This window comes from Mastigoproctus giganteus, chromosome 13, assembly GCF_048544385.1.
Source record: "Mastigoproctus giganteus isolate SK-2022 chromosome 13, ASM4854438v1, whole genome shotgun sequence".
In the NCBI taxonomy this organism is placed as follows: domain Eukaryota; kingdom Metazoa; phylum Arthropoda; class Arachnida; order Uropygi; family Thelyphonidae; genus Mastigoproctus; species Mastigoproctus giganteus.
Genome location: NC_143587.1, coordinates 17,487,304 through 17,508,539, shown reverse-complemented (window position 1 = coordinate 17,508,539; position 21,236 = coordinate 17,487,304). Strand labels below are relative to the sequence as shown.

General features: G+C 36.7%; 1 protein-coding gene across 1 annotated transcript in view; it reads left to right on the top strand.

Moving 5' to 3' along the window:
- The window catches only part of LOC150075815 (outer dynein arm-docking complex subunit 2-like), an 85,492-nt gene that overhangs the window by 52,972 nt on the left and 11,284 nt on the right, over positions 1–21,236 (top strand). The window contains exons 8-10 of the mRNA XM_090387193.1: positions 957–1,181; positions 8,135–8,316; positions 16,650–16,764. Coding sequence (XP_090243319.1) covers positions 957–1,181; positions 8,135–8,316; positions 16,650–16,764 — 522 coding nt within the window. The remainder of the gene's footprint in view (positions 1–956; positions 1,182–8,134; positions 8,317–16,649; positions 16,765–21,236) is intronic.

Here is a 21,236-nt window from a genome sequence, read left to right as displayed (position 1 = left end):
CAGTCAGCAGTAATAGATTTAGTTTCAGTAACCTTTTGTGTTTGGAATTATATAAAATATAGTTTTCTGTCTGTTGAGATGTGGAAGATTATTTCTGTGATGCTTAGCAGTTCAATTTAAATTCAAATGAAATGAATGATCATTTGAATTTGCTGTGGTCTATTATCCTGTGAGTTCTGGAGGTATTATATCCACTTTTCACTTAGAATATATCTGTAAGTATATATACACTGATGGAGAAACATCTGACCAGTACCTGGTGCTAGGTTTGGAAAGCACAGCATGAATTTGTCATAGGTTTTCAAATTGGGTTCCAGTGTTCCAATGAGTGTTTAGCAGTAGTGCCCTCTCAGTGAGGCCTTCTTACAGAGCTCCACTTATCTCTGATGACAGGATTCAGAAGGAATCCTGAAACATCACCAAATGATAGTTTAGTGTCAGTATTGTGCTTTTAAATAATATAAATGTTAATACTAATTAATATAAGAGTTTCAATATATAAATAAATAAATAAATCTTCATTGAATGTACCATGGCCTGTAATTAACAAATGAAAAAATACATTATAACCATCATGGTAGGAAGCCAAACGACTTGCAGGGAAAAAAATTTTAAAAAAATATATATATATTATATATTATATGTATTAATATATTTTTATGTTAATGAATATTAACCACATATCATCATTTCCTAACCATATTATAATATTTAATTATAATGATGCTAATAAGATTGTCGTCACCACCAAATACGGAGGATGCGGAAAGGTCAGAGAATGACCACCGCATATCCTCGGAGCAATATGGCCTTAGTTGCTAATGCTCCTAAAAACCAAATAACAAACAAACAAACATAACAAGCTAATAAGATTGTCACAGATTCTAAAATGTCTTGTATGCGGTGCAAATTAAAAATCATTATATGCTAATTTCTTGTTTTATGTTATTGCATAGTGTGCTGAAGATGAGGAATCTCGAACCCACATTGGTGAACATGGAGGTCTGGAACCACTTGCAAGTATACTTTCAAATCCAGAGAACCATTTACGCAAAGAGCTGATGACAGCTGTAACTGGAGCAATTTGGAAGTGTGCATATACTAGAAGAAATGTAGTGAGGTTGCAAAGACTTGGGGTAGTGCAGGTTCTTGTTCAACTCTTACATTCTCAGCCTGAAGAGGTAATAAGAGTTTTACCATATTTCTAAATATTAAATAAGTTAATATGTGGATCGTAAATAAAGAGTAAAACAGGTCATACAGCTCCTGGAATAGATTTGGCTCAGAGACGATTCTGACTCATATATACTCCTATACTCAATTCTAACCCATAGTACTGTATAAAATATCAGTGCAGCATGGCCTTTAGCACAACTAAGGGAAAATAAAAGTAAATTATAAAATGACAACAGAAATATATTTTTATTTTCATTTTTGAAACATAATTCTTTTTTGATTCAAGATTTTTTATTTATAAAATAATCAAAAATTTGAGATTGCAATCTACTCTGAATTTGTGATTTTATTAATTGATATGAATTAAAATAAATTGCTCAACTAAATGATATTGACTGTGAACTGATATTTCCTAGTTTATTTAATAACAAACAAACAGTTTTATTTAGTCAGAATGACTCGTGGGCATAATTTTAGAAAAATAAATAAATCTTTATTGAATGTACCATGGCCTGTAATTAACAAATGAAAAAATATATTATAACCATCATGGTAGGAAGAGCCAAAGGCCATACAGGGGGAGGAAAAATATATATATATATATATATATATATATATATATATATATATATATATATATATATATATAATACTGGATGGTTATAAAATAAGTTTCCCTATTCAGGAGACTAGTGACAAAATGGTTAGAGAGAGCACTGTGAAAATCGGCGGGTATGTCATTTAGGGTATAGGGAAGCGATTTGTAGAAGAAAAGAAAATATTTCAAATTTCTGCCACCAGGAGAGAAATTGGCACTGTAAACATGAGATGGAATACTTAACTAAGGATTAGATTTTAATATCAGAACTTAGAAATCTACAGATATTGTTCTATATGCTGTCCTTCACTTGAGATGACATTCTAAAAACGGAGGACTGTGTGCGAGACAGTTTCATGTAACATCTCATTGGGGGTGTTGGTTGTATGCTTTTTAATGCTTGCTTTCAAATCAACAAGCATCTGTATGCTGCCACGGTAAACTCTGTCTTTCAGGTTTCTCCATAGCCAGAAATCACAGGGATTGAGATCTGCTGATCGAGTTGACCAGCACTGTGGAAAGTCTCTAGAAATGATTTCCGAACGTTGAACGGAGCAGTTCCTTCACTTTTTGACCAACATGGGGAGGGACACCATCTTGCATGAACACTACAGTCTCCAAGCATTGCCTTTCTTGCAGAGCGGGAATAATGTGATCGCTTAGAAGAGTGCAGTACCATGCACTAGTTACCGTATACCTTATGGGGAGGGTCATGAGGCGTAGACTCTTCAAAGAAAAATGGTCCAATTATAAACTCTGCTGTGAATCCACACCATGATGTAACATATAGACTTTGTAGTGGTCTTTCATGCACAGCAGATGGACGAGAATATTTGGCAGTTTTGTGCATTTACAGTCCTATGAAGAGTGAAATGTGCCTCATCAGACCACAAGATCATTTGAGCCAAGTTCCATATGATCCAGAAATCATAGAGCAAAGTCTGTTCGTTGTTACTGATCACAAGACTTTAGTTCTTGCATTACGTGAATCTTGTACGGAAACCAGCGTAAAATTATTCGAAGCACTTTACGTACAGTAGACCAAGGAAGGTTCAAGTCTCTTGACACAATCTCTGGCACTACTGACTCGTAGTGTTTTGCATTCTGACCATTGCAACAGCTGCTTCATCCACTACCTCCATTCCAATACGTGGTCGTCCCCTACCTGGAGTTACACCTAACTGCCTGGTTGGTGGCTTCAAATTTCTTTATTAGTTTTCGAAGGCCCACTGACAAGGTCAAAGGTCCTTTATGCAAACCTTTAAGGTTCCGATATTCACGTGCTGCATTAGTGTTACTATTATTTTGGTAGAACAGTTTTACTAAAAGAGCACGTTCCTTTTTTGTAAGAGCCATAATGGTTATTGATGATGGTGGTGTTGGATTTTCTGCTTTTATCTAACAGGATGTCATTTGCGTAAGCAGCGTGCCTTGAAGTAAATGACAACTTTTACATGTCCAGCACCGTTTTCCCCTGGTGGCAAAAAGAACTAATATATTTCTTCTGCAAATCACTTCCCCATACCCTAAATGACATGCCCACTGATTTTCACAGCACTAACTCTAACCGTTTTGACACTAGGGTCTCCTGAAAGGGAAACTTATTTTATAACCACCTGGTATATACATTGAGTAATCACTGAATTATGACATATTATGATATTATTGATATCAATGGTGTAGTCAATCAACTTTTTATATTCAATAATCAGGAGTGCTTTTTTGATATGGTAATACAGGTAGGCTGTAGGAAACTGGTTGTATAGAAGCTTATTGTAGAGGTTTCTGATATTGTTAACTATCAATTTTTTGCTATTGCATATAGTGAGTATTCTGGTACACATTGAGAAAGAATGATATTAGCATGTATCTTTTTGGAGATATTAGAATGCTAATGTGTGAAGTTAAAGACATTGAAGTTGAAGGCTTCCCATTTATGTGCGGTCATTTGCCTTTAGCCGGCGGGTGGTTGATTGCTGGAACAAACTTCCATCTGTTGTAGAAGTCGATAGCTTAAATAGATTCAAGGCAGAACTAGAAAAACATTTGGATCGAGTGGATGGGTGAAATGAGAAGGGTTTTTTTTTTTTTTTTTTTTTTGGCTGGTGCTATATAAGCTTGCTTTCTTGCATCATGTGCCTTTACTAATGCTACTGTTGACTGTGGTCTGAGGGTTATTAAGTTCTATATCTAAATCAAGGTAGTTGGCTGCAAGGTTATTGCCAATATTATTATTGGTTTTTTTTCAAGGTGAGTTCTTTAGGATATTGTAGGAAGTGGCATGATCTCGTAGGTAGTTGGGGCAATTTGCTACAAATAAATCGTCTATGTACCTAAACAAGCAGATTTCGGAGGCAGCGAGGTTTCATACCAGTACAGGTATAGATTTGCCAACTGGCAGGGCTACCCATGGTAAACTGTTTTATCATTAAAAATGTAATTATTGGCAAAGCACAAATTCATTGAGTTGTTCCAATATGTTGGTTTGCAGTCTGTTTTAAGTTTGTATTTGTTGTATTTGTTATACAGGTTATTTAGGACAAACTTCAGATTAGCTTGATTAATGCTGGTGAGTAGGCTATGGAAACCAAAAGTTTGTATATGGGATATATGTGGCCTGACCATTGCCTTGTATAATGAGATAATCACCTCCCTGTCCCATCTATCAAAATTCCAATATATCATTGACAATACCCATGACCTGCCCTGGTAGCCTGTCTGCACTGCTCAGGGAACTTCATATTCGACTGCACAATTACCCCCAGGTCTTTTTCACTTTCCACTTCCCTGAGTGTAGTACCACACAGTTGGTACGGTTATTGCTACCCATATGCAGTACTTTGCATTTGTCAATGTTAAACTTCAGTTTCAACTTCTCAGCCCATTTGCCCAACTTATCTAGATCCAGTTGGAGTAGCATACTGTCTTTACTGTCGTAAACAACCCTACCAGCCTTTGTATCATCTGCAAACTTGGACATTAAACCTGATATACCTTCATCAATATCATTGATAAATATACAAAACAACAATGGGCCCAACACCGAACCCTGGGGAGCTTCTCTACTGACATTTGTCCATGAAGAGCAGTGTCCGTCGATTACCACTCTCTGTCGTCTCCCACTCAACCATCCCTTTATAAATTATAGCAACTTACACTTAATGCCATACCTCTCCAATTTGTACAGCAGTCTTCCATGTGCAACAGTATCAAAAGCATTCCTGAAATCCAAGTATATGATATCAAAATTATTTTTGGCATTCAGTTCCTTTGTGACCTCATCATAGTATCCAATCAAATTGGTCAGACAAGACCTTCCTTTAACAAACTCGTGCTGTGTCTTAACTATTACTGCAGTCTTGTCTAGATGATCCTGCAATGATTCTTTAACCAGTGATTGCGTTATTTTCTCTGGAACACAAGTTAAACTAACAGGTCTATAGTTACTTGTGTCACCTTTTGAACCCCCTTTGTGAATTTAGGATACATTTGCACACCTCCAGTCCATGGGGACCTCCCCTGAGTCCAAGGAAGCTCTCATAATTATGGCTGAGGGTTTGCTTACTTCCTTTGCTGCCTCCTTTACTATAACTGGATAGATTCTATCCACCCTAGGTGCCTTTTTTATGTTTAAATTCAACAATTTTTCCTCCACTTTGCTCTCAATTATTACAAAATCACTTAGCTCCCTGTTAGTTCGATAAACTTCTGGTACTCCCTTCATTGAATAACTCCTCATGTGTAAATGTAGTTGCAAAATACTCATTCAGTTTATCAGCTACCTGAGCATGATCATCAATAGTCAATCCATCTATGTTAAGTGGTCCAATCTGATTCATCCCTTTCCTTCTAGAGTTTATATAAGTGAAGAACTCTTTGCTGTTTTTCTTTGCATCCTTTCCCAAGGATTTCTCGTAATCTGCCTTCACCTGCCTAACCTCCTTTGTGACTTGATTACAGACTAGTTTATGTCTGCCATAGGCTTCTGTGTCACCTGATACTTTATATGCATCCCATACATTTTTCTTCTCTGCCATGAGCCTCATTTGTTCATCTGACATACATTTAAGCCTAAACCTTGAACAGTATTTCTTAGTTGGAATGAAAAGCTTAGTAGCCTCCAAAATTAAGTCCCTGAATGCTTCCCATTTAGAATTCAACATTGATAACATCATCAGTTGATCCCACTGTACAGAATTTAAAAACTGTCTGAGACCCCTGTAGTCACCTTTATGAAAGCAATAGCTCTACCTTGATGGTAGTTACATCTTTAAGTAATTCCCACATCAGTACATTGTGATCACTGTTACCCAGTGGGTCCTTTATCTGCAAATTCTTAATGCATGAATAATCACTGCAGATAATCAGATCAAGAGTATTACTCCCTCTGGTTGCCTCTCGAACATGTTGCTGTAAACAACAGTCATCCAATAAATCCACAAATGTCTTGCTAGTGTGCAAGCTTCTGAAAGCAATGCTTCTAAAAATGCTTCTATTCTATTTTCTGTTCTTGTTTGTCATTGTTTTTGCTGTTATTATAGTTTTTGATGTCAGATCTATGAAGATTAAGTCTTAGATGCAGTTTGTTGCTGGTTTGGCCAACATATTTTATATTGCAAGTAAGGCAAGTGATAAGGTATACCACATTGCTATACTTGCAGAAAATGGGATCATTACTATTGCTGGTAATATGCTGGGGTGCATATATGGGCAGGTAAGACAAAACCTATTGTTACATTTGTTGAATTTGTGGTTTTGCATAGAAGAATTAGAATGTGAGGCTGTCATCCCGGAGCTAGCTAGGTTGGAAGCATTTGATGCTGATTTGCTCTGTGATGTGTGTGTAATACGTGTATATTTAGGAATAGTAGGGTGTATCGAGGGGCTATACAGAGCATAAGTCCCCGAGGTCAAATTTATACTACTCTGCAACCATAAGAATCTGTAGAAAGAATATATAGTATGCTAGGTAAATGTTGTCTATTCATAATAAAAGTTCAATAGAAAAAGGCACTGAAATCATAGGATACACAGCATTAAGTACTTATAATTACTTATTATCATCATCATCTTTCTCTTCTTTGTTCTCCGTTATTACAATTTCAGTTCTGTTAGCTCTTTGACATTATCTGCCTACCTTTATACTCTGCACTTATGTATCCATTACGGTCATGGGTACTTTCTGCTTAAATTTAGCAGTGTCCCTGGTCCATAAACCATTAAATAATTAATTAATAATATTTTATACTGTTAAATTCTTATAAAAAGTTATATATTTCTTCTAATAGAATATAATAAATATGATAGAAAAACTCTTAATTAAATTTTTTGATGTCACACAGATTAGCATTGACTTGAATTTTTTTTTTTTTTCTGAGTGAAATATATCTTTTATTTAGTCTCAAACTACACTGGTATGCAAAATTTAAGGACCAATCAGGTTTTCATCTGTAGCTTCTCATAGGAGTGGCCTAGATATGAGAAAAGCATACCAAAGGAACCTCGTGAGGTACAGAAATGATGAAGGAAACAACACTGACACAACAACGGAAACAAAACGGTACAGAGGGACTTGATTCAAAAATGGCAACATAGCACTGGCTGCCATGATACAGATGCATCACTGCCAAAGATGGAACAAAGGGAAGAGGTGGTCCTCAGTAGGAGATATGGCCATCCTTAATGTCGATGCAGGCTTTGCACCACCTGTCCATACTTAGAACAATGTTGTTGATAAGTTCTTGCAGTAACATCATCGTCCATTCCTCTGTCAGTGCCATCTTCAGCTGGTGAACATTTTCTGGTGGGTGTGGATGTGCCGCTAGGCATCCCATATGTGTTTGATGGGATTTAGATTGGGGGAAACAGGCAGGCCAATCCATACAAACAATGTCCTCACTTTCCAAAAGCATATCAACAGCTGCAGTGCGATGGGGTGTGGCATTATCATCCACAAACACAAACTCAGGACCAATGGCACCTCGGAACAGATGCACATGGGGAAGGATTACCTCAGTACAGTAGCGTGCACCGGTTACAGTACTGCCTTCCCGTATCTGGAGTTGTGTACCTCCATCCAAGATAATGCCTCCCCAGATGAGAACGCTTCGACTGCTATATCGATCCCTTTCAGTGATGTTTGTGGAGTGATACCATGTGCCAACCTCTGGCCAGATTAGCTGACGTCCAGAATCGCTGCTGAGACTGAATCTACTCTCATCAGTAAAGAGTATCTTAAATAAAGATTTTGGTTGTAACCTTTAGAAATAGCGGTGGTCCTTAAGTTTTGCACACCATTGTAGCAGTTAAAACCATGGTTATGCTTTATTATATAAGTGGAAATTTGTTTTTAAATTACAGGTATTGGTTAATCTTGTGGGTGCCCTTGGATTATGTGCTCAACTTCCTGCAAACTGTGTTGACATTCGTAAAAGTGGAGGAATGGAACCTTTAGTTCATCTCTTATCTCGTACTAACCATGCATTATTGGTAAATGTGACAAAAGCTGTGGGGGCTTGTGCTGCAGATGCAGATTGTATGAAGTATGCTTTCTCTTGTTTTGTAATCCAATTTGAAATGTTATTTTTATAGCTGAATTTGAAATGAAATTTTTTGAATTTTCAAAAAAGAAAAAAAATTCATACAAATACCAGACATTGTTTACTTTTTTTTACCCCAAAAACAGCCTTCAAAGATGCACAGCTCTCCTTTTTCAAAGGAAATGAAACATTTAGTAAAAGTTCTGTTGGCCAGGATAAATTATAGCTGAACCCAACTTCTAATAAAAAAAAAAAAAAAAAAAAAACAGTGAGTGCTAATATTTTATAAACATCTTAATATCATCACTGTCATCCATTTCTGTATACCCAGTGGCGTACAGGTCACTATGATAATACAAATCCATCCTGCTAGATTAGTGGCTTTCTATTCTATTTTTCTCCCATGCTACATTATTTCCCATTAAAGCTTTAGACTTAATTAGAGTAAGCCTTGTCCTTTAGTTGTGTGACACCATCAATCCACCTTTCTCTTGCTTTGCTTTGCTTCTGTGCCAATTACCATTCATTTTTCATTCAGATATCTGTTTAGCTAATTTCCTTTCTACATGCCCATATCACATCAAGTTTGCTTCATTTACCCTTGATTGGATGCTAGTTTTACTAAAATGTTTTCTTTTATCCTCATTTATAGTATGTTCTTTCCACTGTTTCCATCTATTAGTTCCATTTATATTTCTCAAAACTCATTTTTGAAGATTTTTATTTTTGAAAATTATTCAGTTCCTTTACTTCTTAACCAGCTTTCAAACCTGTGAGTTTAAATAGACTTATTATTATTATTAGCCATATAGTGCAAGGAAGCCTGAGGCTTATGCTGCAACAGCCAAAAAAAAAAAAAAATTTCCAAGTTACCCTGAGAGAGAGAGAGAGTGAGAGAGAAAGGAATCACCAAGAAATAGAAGAATGATGATATCCAGCTCAGGACCCTGGGTGTGCCAAGCCCATACTCACCAGATGTGACTTAAAAACTATTATGAATAGCTGATTTCTGTTTTGCTCCAAATGAATACCCATCTCATGAACTGTTTAACTGCCCTTCTATACTTCCTGCTCTACTTATTTTATTGTTTGTTTCTATGTCTAATCTTCCATCTTCATTAACGACCATTCATAAATACACAAATTTACTGAAATTTTTCAAGTTTTTGGTTATTTAGTCTATACTGTAAATTTTCATTGCCCACCCCAGCTTTCATAACTTTTGTTTTTGTTTTACTAATTTTCATTCCAAGTTATCAACAACCTTTATCTGATTTATTCTTAGATTCTTTATGTACCTTGCAATCTGCTATTTAACAGATAATATCATCGGTATGTAATATTAGATTTCATTTCGAATTCTATTAGAATCACCCACATTAAACATTTTTTAATATCTTGCATTCTATTATTAAATAGTCCATGAAAATTATAAAAAGAAGCACTAATAAGGTGATTGGAGATCAAAGAAATTGTCATTTATAGCTTGTTGCACAGTTATTATTAAGAAATAAAAAAGCAGTTTTGATTGAAAAGGGCTGAATTTATTAAGCTATGTATGCATGTTATCACCGGTGATGTTTGGATGAAAAGCAGCTTCTATTAGAATTACAGTCTCACTTAAATATTCTTTTAGCTTCATGGTGTGCAGGTATATCAAGAACTGGAAATTGGCAAAATAATGAGCACTTAAACCTGCATGGAGTATAATCTGCCTTTAATATCTTAGAGAATTACAGATTTTCAGACATTTCATGGTATTTCCTGTACTACTTATTCAGTGAACTCTTGTAATGCTGTTCTTATCACACCATCAGCTTCACGTGCCAAGACACACCCAGTCTTGGTATATGATGCTGATGGTGTGATAAGGACAGCATTACAAGAGTTCACTGAAGAAGTGGTACAGGAAATACCATGAAATGTCTGAGAATAATCTGTAATTCTCTAAGAAATTAAAGGCAGATTACACTCCATGCAGATTTAAGTGCTCATTCACCATCATCATCATCATCATCAGCCTTCAATCCACTGCAGGATGAAGGCTTCTCCAGCAACTTTCCAGTTCCTTCTGTTTTGTGCAATGGCTGCCCATTTCTGTTATTGTCTTCCAGGTTTTCTTTTTGCTCCTCTTGGGTACCATTCTGTTATTTTCTTAGTCCATCTGTCATCATGTCTTCGAGTTGTGTGTCCTGCACAAATCCATTTCAGTTCTTTAGTTTTGATAAGAATGTCCTTTACTTGAGTTTTTTTGCCTAATCCATGTGTTTCTCTTCTTATTCAACAGTCTAATCCCTAATATAATTTGTTCTATTCTTTGCCATGTAGTTTCAGCTTCTCTTCCATTCTTTTTTTTTTTTTTATGAAAACCCCAAACATGAAAGGTATCAAAACCTATAGTACTTAGTACCATGCATGGGTTGAAGGAGAAGTATTGAAGGGGGGGGGTATGCCAGATACTTTGCTCTAGAGACTAAACATGGGTTTCACCACTTCAAGCCTCCAATAAGTAATGTGGTGGTATTGCGCTGATTGATGAGAGTCATCTACCACTTAGTAATGCCCAAGTTTCACTTTCATAAGTCATGATGGGGAGTATACATTGGTTCATTATTTTACATTTCAAACAAATTGGGATATTGCTCCTCAGTATGTGACTATATTTCCTGAATGTTATCCATCCAAAATTTATTTTTCTCTTGACTTCCAGCCATTTACTGCTATGGATAAAGGGATGGTTGAGTGAGAGAAGACAGAGAGTGGTAATCAATGGACACTGCTCTTCATGGACTAATGTTATTAGTGGAGTCCCCCAGGGTTTAGTGTTCAGTCCATTGTTGTTTTTGGTATTTATTAATGATATTGATGATGCTATATCAGGCTTAATGTCCAAGTTTGCAGACAATACAAAGGTCAGCAGGGTTGTTAATGACACTAATGACAGTATGCTGCTGCAACAGGATCTAGAAAAGTTGAGCAGATGGGCTGAGAGGTGGAAAATGAAGTTTAACATTGACAAATGTAAAGTACTGCAGTAATCCCAGAGTAATGTATCAACCATGTGGTACTACACTGACAGTGGTAGAGAATGAAAAGGACCTGGGGGTAATTGTGCAGGCAGATATGAAGTTTTCTGAGAAGTACAGATGGTCTGCAAGAGTAGCTCATGGTATCTTGTCAGTGATATACAGGAATTTTTCTAGCAGGGATAAGGAGGTGATTATCCCCTTGTATAAGGCAATGGTCAGGCAACACCTTCAACACCAACACAGGTCTGGAGACCTCATTTTAAGAAGGATGTAGAGTTGCTGGAACAAGTACGGAGAAGGGCAACAAGATTAGTGAATGGAACAAAGGGTTGCTCTTACAAAGAAAGGCTTAAGTTTTGCAAATTACAGTGTCTGGAGACTAGGCACCTGCAATGTGATCTGATTGGGGTGTATAAAGCCTTGAATGGTTTGAGCATGCTCAATGCTGATAGGATTTTTCCTCTTGCTCAGAATAATTGCCTGAGAGGGCATAAATTCAAATTGAGGAAAGACAGATGTGCGGAAGTTTGCCTTTAGTCTTCAGGTGGTTGATTGCTGGAACAAACTTCCATCTGTTGTTGTAGAAGTTGATAGTTGAAATAAATTCAAGGCAGAACTAGACAAATATTTGGAGGGAATGGATGGATGAAATGGGAAGGGTTGGGTTTTTTTTTTTTTTGGCCGATGCTATTTAAGCTTGCTTTCTTGCATCATGTGCCTTTACTAATGCTAATGCATCATTATTACAGCTAACGACTTGTCCAAGATAAGTGTGTGAATCCACCTTTTCAATTTCTGTTCCTTCAATGATTATATCCCTTTCTGTGGCATACTTGTTCATCAATACTTTTGTTTTCACCATATTCATCTTTAGTCCGAAATCCTTACTAACTCTGCATAACTGATTAAGATTTTTCTCTAATTCTTCGAGATCATAGCTTATGATCACAATGTCATCTGCAAATCGTAAATGGTTTAGGTACTCTCCATTCACATTCATTCCTTTCTGCGACCAAGCCAATCTTCTGAAAGCTTCTTCAAGGGCAGCAGTGAACAACTTCGGAGATAGTGTCTCCTTGTCCAACTCATTTCTCAATTTTAAATTTGCTGCTGTCTTTGTCTAGTCTAATAAAGGAGGTAGCATTCTTATATATTTTCTTCAAAATCATAATGTATGGGATGTCTATGCCTTGTCTGTCATTATTTCACCAATTTACAGTCTCACTTCTCACATGAAAATTTTTGTCCAACACCCAGGAGTATACTCATGAACAAAAGTTAAAAGCTAGATATCCTCTTATGCCATTGTTAAGCAAACATTGTCACATGATATGGTGACAACTTGGTTATATCACTCAACAGCAAACATTCCTAACTTTCATATATAAAACAGTTCTGACTGAAATTATAAAGTAATGCACTGGCCCAAGGTCCATTTAGAGAAACAAAGTCAGAAGCCAGGTATTCTTAGGGTAAAAATAAATAAATTATGACTTTATCATTGCTGACAAGCACAGTGTGCTGAAAAAGATTTAGCATGAAACACAGCTGTGATACAGCTGTGTTTCATACACCCTGAAAGAGAAGCAGCTCTGATGGCTGGTATGACATTCACAACTCCTACATTTTATAATTGAAATTATAAAGGAATATTTTGCTGATAGATGAACAAAACTTAAAAGTTAGGTATGTTTTTGTGCCATTAGTAAAACTTTGACAGTGTTTACTGTATCACGTTTCTGTTCCTGATGAGCGTGTTGGGCTTGCAAAATCTGCCAGGAAATGCATCTAGTGGCAGGATGAAGTACTCCTGACTTTTGAACATAAAACAGCTCTGATCAGAATTAGAAAGTCATATATTGCCTGGAAATAATTTTATACAGTGAAATAGTTAACATGATTATTCATCCTGAAAAAAGTTGAAGACATGATGCTGATATTGATGAAGGGACAAAGGAGAAAGAAAAAATTTCAATTCATAAATGCATTACTTTAAAACTCTAAACCTCTTGTATAAAACATATGAGGTTTTGAAAAAAAAAAATAAATAAATAATATAAAAAAATAAAAAAAGGCCTAAAAGCATGAAACAGTTAATTTTATAGTGTATGTTTGAAAATGTTATTTACAATTCTGCTGACAAAAGTGATAATTCTGGCTCTCATTTTTCAATATCAAGCAAGATGTAATCATGTGTGCAAACTTTTGTAATATAAAATTATATTAGAAGGTATCTGAAAATATTAAAATTTGCATTTTCTAACCTGTATTTGAAATCCTTTGGTCCCAAGCTTTCTAGAAGGGTCTGGTACTCTACTAAAAGAGGAGAAAGAAGTGTTTTTTCTTTGTAAATCATTAATGAGTGTCTGTGCCTCGATAGCATCAGCAAATCATTTGCTGATGCTATTAAGGCAGAGTTAGGTAGGTCGATAAACTGCTAGCTTGGGGGGATACACGGACTAATAGATAACCAGTAGCCACTGGCAGAGGTAAAAGTGGTTCTTGCACTACTTCTATTGAAATGCAATTGAGCAGCAGCCTGGACAGCAAGGCAATGGGAATTTCCAGGACTGCTGGGAGTCATAGTGGAACAAGTAAATACATGGGCTGTGTTAGGGTAATTAAGAGTAGAAACAGGTGCATGTATACTTGCATGTACACCAATGCTATTAGCATAGTTAATAAATTTGATGAGCTTGAAGTGCTAGTCAAGACATCAAAGGTGCAGATAAAGGAACCACTAGGTGGCAGTGATCACAGTGTGCCGAAGTGGGATTTACTCAAAGAGGTAACTACCATCAAGGGTAAAGGGAAGGGTTTTTACTTTCGTAAAGGTGACTATGGTGGTCTGAGATAGTATTTAAATTCTATACGGTAGAATCTACTGATGATGTTACCAACAGAAAATTCAAAATGGGAAGCATTCAAAGAATTAATCTTGGAAGCTACTAGGCTTTTCATACCAACAAAGAAATATTATTCAAGATTTAGGCCTAAATGAATGTCAGATAAACTAATTAGACATGTGACAGAGAAGAAAAATGCATGGGATACATATAAATTAACATGTGACACAGAAGCCTATGATAGATATAAGCTGGTCTGTAACCAAGATACAAAGGAGGTTAGGCAGGCGAAGGCAGATTACGAGAAATCTTTGGAAAATGATGCAAAGAAAAACAGCAAAGAGTTCTTTACTTATGTAAACTCTAGAAGGAAGGGGATGAATCAGACTGGTCCACTTGATATCGATGGTTCAACTGTTGATGATCCTGCTCAGGTAGCTAACAAACTAAATGAATATTTTGCATCGACATTCACACATGAGGAGTTATTCAGGGAGGGGAATGCCAGAGGTGTATTCAACTCTGGCAGTAAGCTACATAATCTTTTAAAAACTGAGAGTAAATTGGAGGAGAAATTGTTGAAGATAAACACAAGAAAGGCACCTGAGGTGGATGGAACTATCCAGTTATATTAAAGGAGGCGGCAAAGGAAGTAAGCAAACCCTTAGCCATGATTATGAGAGCTTCCCTAGACTCAGGGGAGGTACCCATGGACTGGAGATGTGCAAATGTGACCCCGATCCACAAAGGAGGATCAAAGGGAGACAGGTAATTACAGACCTGTTAGTTTAACTTCTGTTCCAGGGAAATTAATGGAGGCACTGGTTAAAGAAGCACTGCAGGATCATCTAGACAAGACTTCAGTTATAGCTCGGACACAGCATGGGTTTGTTAAGGGGAAGTCTTGTCTGACTAATTTGATTGGATGCTATGATGTAGTCACAAAGGAACTGGATGCAAAGAATAACTTTGATATCATATATTTGGATCTTAGAAAAGCCTTTGATACTGTTGCACATGGAAGACTGCTGCACAAATTGGAGCAGTGTGGCATTGGAGGCAAATTGCTGCTATGAATAAAGGGATGGTTGAGTGGGAGAAGACAGAGAGTGGTAATCAATGGACACTGCTCTTCGTGGACTAATGTTATTAGTGGAGTCCCTCAGGGTTCAGTGTTGGGTCCATTGTTGTTTTCTGTATTTATAAATGATATTGATGATGGTATATCATGCCTAATGTCCAAGTTTGCAGATGATACGAAGGTTGGCAGGGTTGTTAATGACAGTACACTGCTGCAGCAGGATCAAGAAAAGTTGAGCAGATGGGCTGAGAGGTGGTAAATGAAGTTTAACATTGACAAATGTAAAGTACTACATATGGGAAGCAGTAATCCCAGAGTAACGTATCAACTCTGTGGTACCACACTGACAGTGGTAGAGAATGAAAAGGACCTGGGGGTAATTGTGCAGGCAGATATGAAGTTTTCTGAGCAGTGCAGACAGTCTGCAAGAGTAGCTCATGGTGTCTTGTCAATGATATACAGGAATTTTTCTAGCAGGGATAAGGAGGTGATTATCCCCTTGTATAAGGCAATGGTCAGGCCACACCTTGAGTACTGTATACAGGTCTGGAGGCCTCATTTTAAGAAGGATGTAGAGCTGTTGGAACGAGTTCAGAGAAGGGCAGCAAGATTAGTGAATGGAACAAAGGGTTGCTCTTACGAAGAAAGGCTTAAGTTTTGCAAATTACAGTGTCTGGAGACTAGGCACCTGCAAGGTGATCTGATTGAGGTGTATAAAGCCTTGAATGGTTGAGCATGCTCAATGCAGATGGGATTCTTCCTCTTGCTCAGAATAATCGCCTGAGAGGGCATAAATTCAAATTGAGGAAAGACTGTTGTTGGATAGATGTGCGGAAGTTTGTCTTTAGCCAGCGGGTGGTTGATTGGTGGAACAAACTTCCATCTGTCGTTGTAGAAGTTGATAGCTTAAATAGATTCAAGGCAGAACTTGACAAACATTTGGAGCGAGTGGATGGGTAAAGTAAGGGTGGTTTTTTTTTTTTTTTTTTTTGGCTGATGCTATATAAGCTTGCTTTCTTGCATCATATGCCTTTGCTAATGATAATGTTTTAGATCTTATAGGGTACAAGAAAAAGAAATAATTAATGCTAAATATTAACGTTATAGATAAAATAGACATAATTATAATAATCATTTTGTTATTTTTATACTAATAGAAACAAAAATGAAAAGATAAGGATTCTGTTTGGCAAAGGATTGTTGAATTTTGAAGATTGGTACTGTAGTATTAATAAGTAATTGGTAATTAATTTTAAAATATACTTAAAAGAATTTTTTTTATTGAGAATAGAATCTAATCTTGATATTTGAAACTATTTCTCTTCAAATCTTGGTATTTGAAAACTATTTACTTTTGTATAACAGTACTTTTAATTTCAGCATCATAGAGAAAATGGATGGTGTTAGACTTTTGTGGTCACATTTAAAAAGTAAAAGTCCTGATGTTCAAGAGAGTGCAGCATGGGCTCTTTGTCCATGTATTCAAAATGTAAAGGTAAGTCGAGAAAAATTAAAATACAGATTGTCTTTCATAACTTGGACAGAATAATTTTAATTTAATAAAACTTTAATTTGAAAAGATTAAAGAAATATGCATTGAAAATTAATAAAAATTAGTGAAAGTTATAACTATTATGACTTCCTATATTTCACAATAAACATTATTATTACTGTTTACATTATTTGTAAAAATTATTTTTTAATATTCACAAAATAAATTGTGTATTTTCTGCTGTATGAGAGCAAGTTGGAAAGTAAGGTTCTCATATTTTATTTTTAGAACTACAAAAGAATTGAAAGGAAATTGTGTAGTTGCTAAGAGGTAGTTGCTTGTAGTCCATTTCTCAAAATAATTGCTGTGAACATTCAAATACTTATCACAACATTTGATGAGATTTTTGAAAACCTTTTGTAGGAATGCCACAGTTACACTGCTATGTAAACTTCGTTGTTAAGGAAATGTGTTCCTAGAAGGTACCACTTAAGATGAAGTAGATTTAGTACCTGGAGGTACTAAATCACACAAAATGAGAGCAACCAGTTGCTCTCATTGTGTGTGGGTATGGTCTGCATTGTCATGGATGTTATTCCAAGTGATATCATAAGAAATGCCAAACGTTAGACAACAAATAAAAATATTCTTTTTTTACCTCTGTCTACCTTGTTGGTTGGAGTTATTACTCCAACCAACAAAGTAGACAGAGATAAAATATAGATAAAAATAAAAATGTATATTTACACACAAAAACTGATAGAAACTATTGAGTTAAAATAAAGGTAAAGTAAAAACAAATGGTAAGTTTTGAAATCCCAGGAGTCTTCTTATTCAACCATAAAATTTAGAACAATGCTACACAAAATAAATAGGTAAAATGTAGTACCAGAGTGGGATGGGAGCAGTAGCATAGCCAGATTTTTTGTCAGCAGGTACATTCAATACATTAAAAAAAGGTGCCGTTTGCTTTCTTAAAAAGTGCCTCAAGACCAGATTTCGGCATTAGGGGTACAATGTACCTGTGATCCATCTGCTATCCTGACTTATGAATTGTGCAAAAACGAAGGTCTAATTTACAGTTAAAGCTAGTGGGTATGTGGTAGTAATATAAAGTGATTCCACCCAATAGTGATAATGTAATTGATGGATATGATCTATCACATAAACTTGATTAGGATCAAGTGTATCTCCCATACTCCAAAAATTTAAGCCAAACGGGAATCCTGAACATTCCCATTGTGAATAGAAGGTGATTTATTGTATTGTATTAGAGAGGTCTGGGTTTTTAGTCCCATCATGAACTGGAGGAATTTCTAAAGTCCTCTTCAATTGAGGTTGTAGATATCCAATCTCAGGCAGAAGAAATAGGGTTCCATTTACGAGTTACTCCAAGTTTTTCAGCTTGTATAACATTAGCATTAGTAGAGGCATATGATGCAAGAAAGCAAGCTTATGCAGCATCAGCCAGAAAAAAAAAAACACCCCCATTTCACCCCTCCGTTCGTTCGAAATACCTGTCCAGCTGAGCCTTAAATTTATTTAGGCTATCAACTTCCACAACAAGGGATGGAAGTATGTTCCACCAACCAACTACCCGCTGGGTAAAGGCAAATTTGCGACATCTATCCTACATCTGTCTTTCCTCAATTTTAATTTATGCCCTCTCAGGTGATTATTCTGAGCAAGAGGAAGAATCCCATTGGCATTGAGCATACTCAAACCATTCAAGGCTTTATACACCTCTATCAGATCACCTCGCCGGTGCCTAGTCTCCAGACACTGTAATTTGCAAAACTTAAGCCTTTCTTCGTAAGAGCAACCCTTTGTTCCATTCACTAATCTTGTTGGACTTCTCTGTACTCGTTCCAGCAGCTCTACATCCTTCTTGAAATGAGGCCTCCAGACCTGTATACAGTACTCAAGGTGTGGCCTGACCATTGCCTTATAGAAGGGAATAATCACCTCCTTATCCCTGCTAGAAAAATTCCTGTATATCATTGACAAGACACCATGATCTACTCTTGCAGCCCATCTGCACTACTCAGAAAACTTCATATCTGCCTGCACAATTACCCCCAGGTCCTTTTCATTCTCTACCACTGTCAGTGTAGTACCACAGAGTTGATACGTTGCTCTGGGGTTACTGTTTCCCATATGTAGTACTTTACATTTGTCAATGTTAAACTTCATTTGCCACCTCTCAGCCCATCTGCTCAACCTTTCCAGATCCTGTTTCAGCAACATAGCGTCAGTAGTGTCCTTAACAACCCTGCCAGCCTTTGTATCATCTGCAAACTTGGACATTAAGCTTGATATACCATCATCAATATCATTTATAAATACAGAAAACAACAATGGACCCAACACTGAACCCTGAGGGACTCCACTAATAACATTAGTCCACGATGAGCAGTGTCCATTGATTACAACTCTGTCTTCTCCCACTCAACCATCCCTTTATCCATAGCAGCAATTTGCCTCCAATGCCACACTGCTCCAATTTGTGCAGCAATCTTCCATGTGCAACATTATCAGAAGCCTTTCTAAGATCCAAATATATAATATTAAAGTTATTCCCTGCATCCAGTTCTTTTGTGACTGCATCATAGTATCCAATCAAATTGGTCAGGCAAGACTTTCCCTTAACAAAACCATGCTGTGTCCAAGCTATAACTGAAGTCTTGTCTAGATGATCCTGCTGTGCTTCTTTAACCAGTGCCTCCGTTAATTTTCCTGGATCAGAAGTTAAACTCCCAGGTCTATAATTACTTGTGTCACCCTTTGATCCTCCTTTGTGAATTAGGGGTCACATTTGCACATCTCCAGTCTATGGGTACCTCCCCTGAGTCCAAAGAAGCTCTCATAATTATGGCTAAGGGTTTGCTTACTTCCTTTGCTGCCTCCTTTAATATAACTGGATAGATCCTATCCACCCCGGGTGCCTTTTTTATGTTTATCCTTAACAATTTCTCCTCCACTTTCCTCTCAGTTATTACAAAATCATCTAGCTCACTGCCAGAGTTTACTTCACCTCTGGCATTCCCCTTCCTGAATAACTCCTCTTGTGTGAATGTAGATGCAAAATACTCATTTAGTTTGTTAGCCACATGAGCAGGATCCTCAACTGTTGAACCATCAATATCCAGTGGACCAATCTGATTCATCCCTTTCCTTCTAGAGTTTACATAGGTAAAGAACTCTTTTCTGTGTTTCTTTGCATCCTTTGCCAAGGATTTCTTATAATCTGCCTTTGCCTGCCTAATCTCCTTTGTGATTTGGTTACAGACCAGCTTATATCTATCATAGGCTTCCATGTCACCCAACATGCATATTGGTCCATGAGCACACTTATACACACGTCATACATAATGGTGTAATATGGGCTATGTCACTGATATGCAGGCTGAAGCTCAAAAACAGCAAAAATATTCATTTGAGACTACTGACAAAACAGTTATGGGTTGGAAGCTGGATAATGGGAGCATCCCATTCTTAAAGATCTAGAAAAATTAGGCAGTTGGGCTGAGAAATGGCAGCTGAAGTTTAACATTGACAAATGCAAAGTACTGCATATGAGTGGCATAATAATATACCACTGTATTGTTATACACTCAGGATAGTGTAAAATGGAAATTATTTAGGAGTAATTGAGCAGTCAGATATGAAGTTCTCTGAGCAGTATAGACAGCTTATGGGGTTTTGTCAATGATATAGAAGAATTTTTCTAGCAGGGATAAGGAGATGATCATCCCATTATATAAAGAAATAGTCAGTCCATGTGGAGTACTACATACAAGTCTGGAGGTTTCATTTTAAGAAAGATGTAGAGCTGCTAGAATTGGTACAGAGAAGGGCAGTGAGATTGTTGAGGTGAACAAATGGATGCTCTTACCAAAAAAGCTTCTCTTCTGCAAATTGCAGCCACTGGAGATTAGGCACCTGCATGGTGATTTGATTGAGTTGTTTAAGACTTTGAATGGATTGAACAAGCTCACTGCTGATGGGATTCTCCATGAGAATTTCATGTCAGCTGTATCGTAACTCCAAAATCCTTTTCTTCTTCTATTGTCTTTAGTTCAACTATACCACGTATATTAGTTGTTTTTGGAGTTGTTGTTCCAAGTGACCTTGCACTTTTTTGCGGCATTAAAACTTAGCTGCCTCTTTTCTATTTCTGAAGTCTATTTAAGTGATCCTGAAGAAGCTCTCCTTGGTGCTCATCATGAATTTCTCCATTGATCTTGACATAATCTGCAAATTTTGATATCATGACCTCTATCTCTGTCATTGTTATTTAAGAAAATCAAAAAAGGTTATCCCAATACTGATCCTTGGGAAACATTATGTTTTATGTTAGCCCAACCTTAGAAGAATCGCACTCTCTGCCTCCTGCCCTGCAGCCATCCTGTGATCCACCTAGTTTCCCTGTGATTCCAGTGTATTTCAGATTATACAATAATCTGTCATGTGGG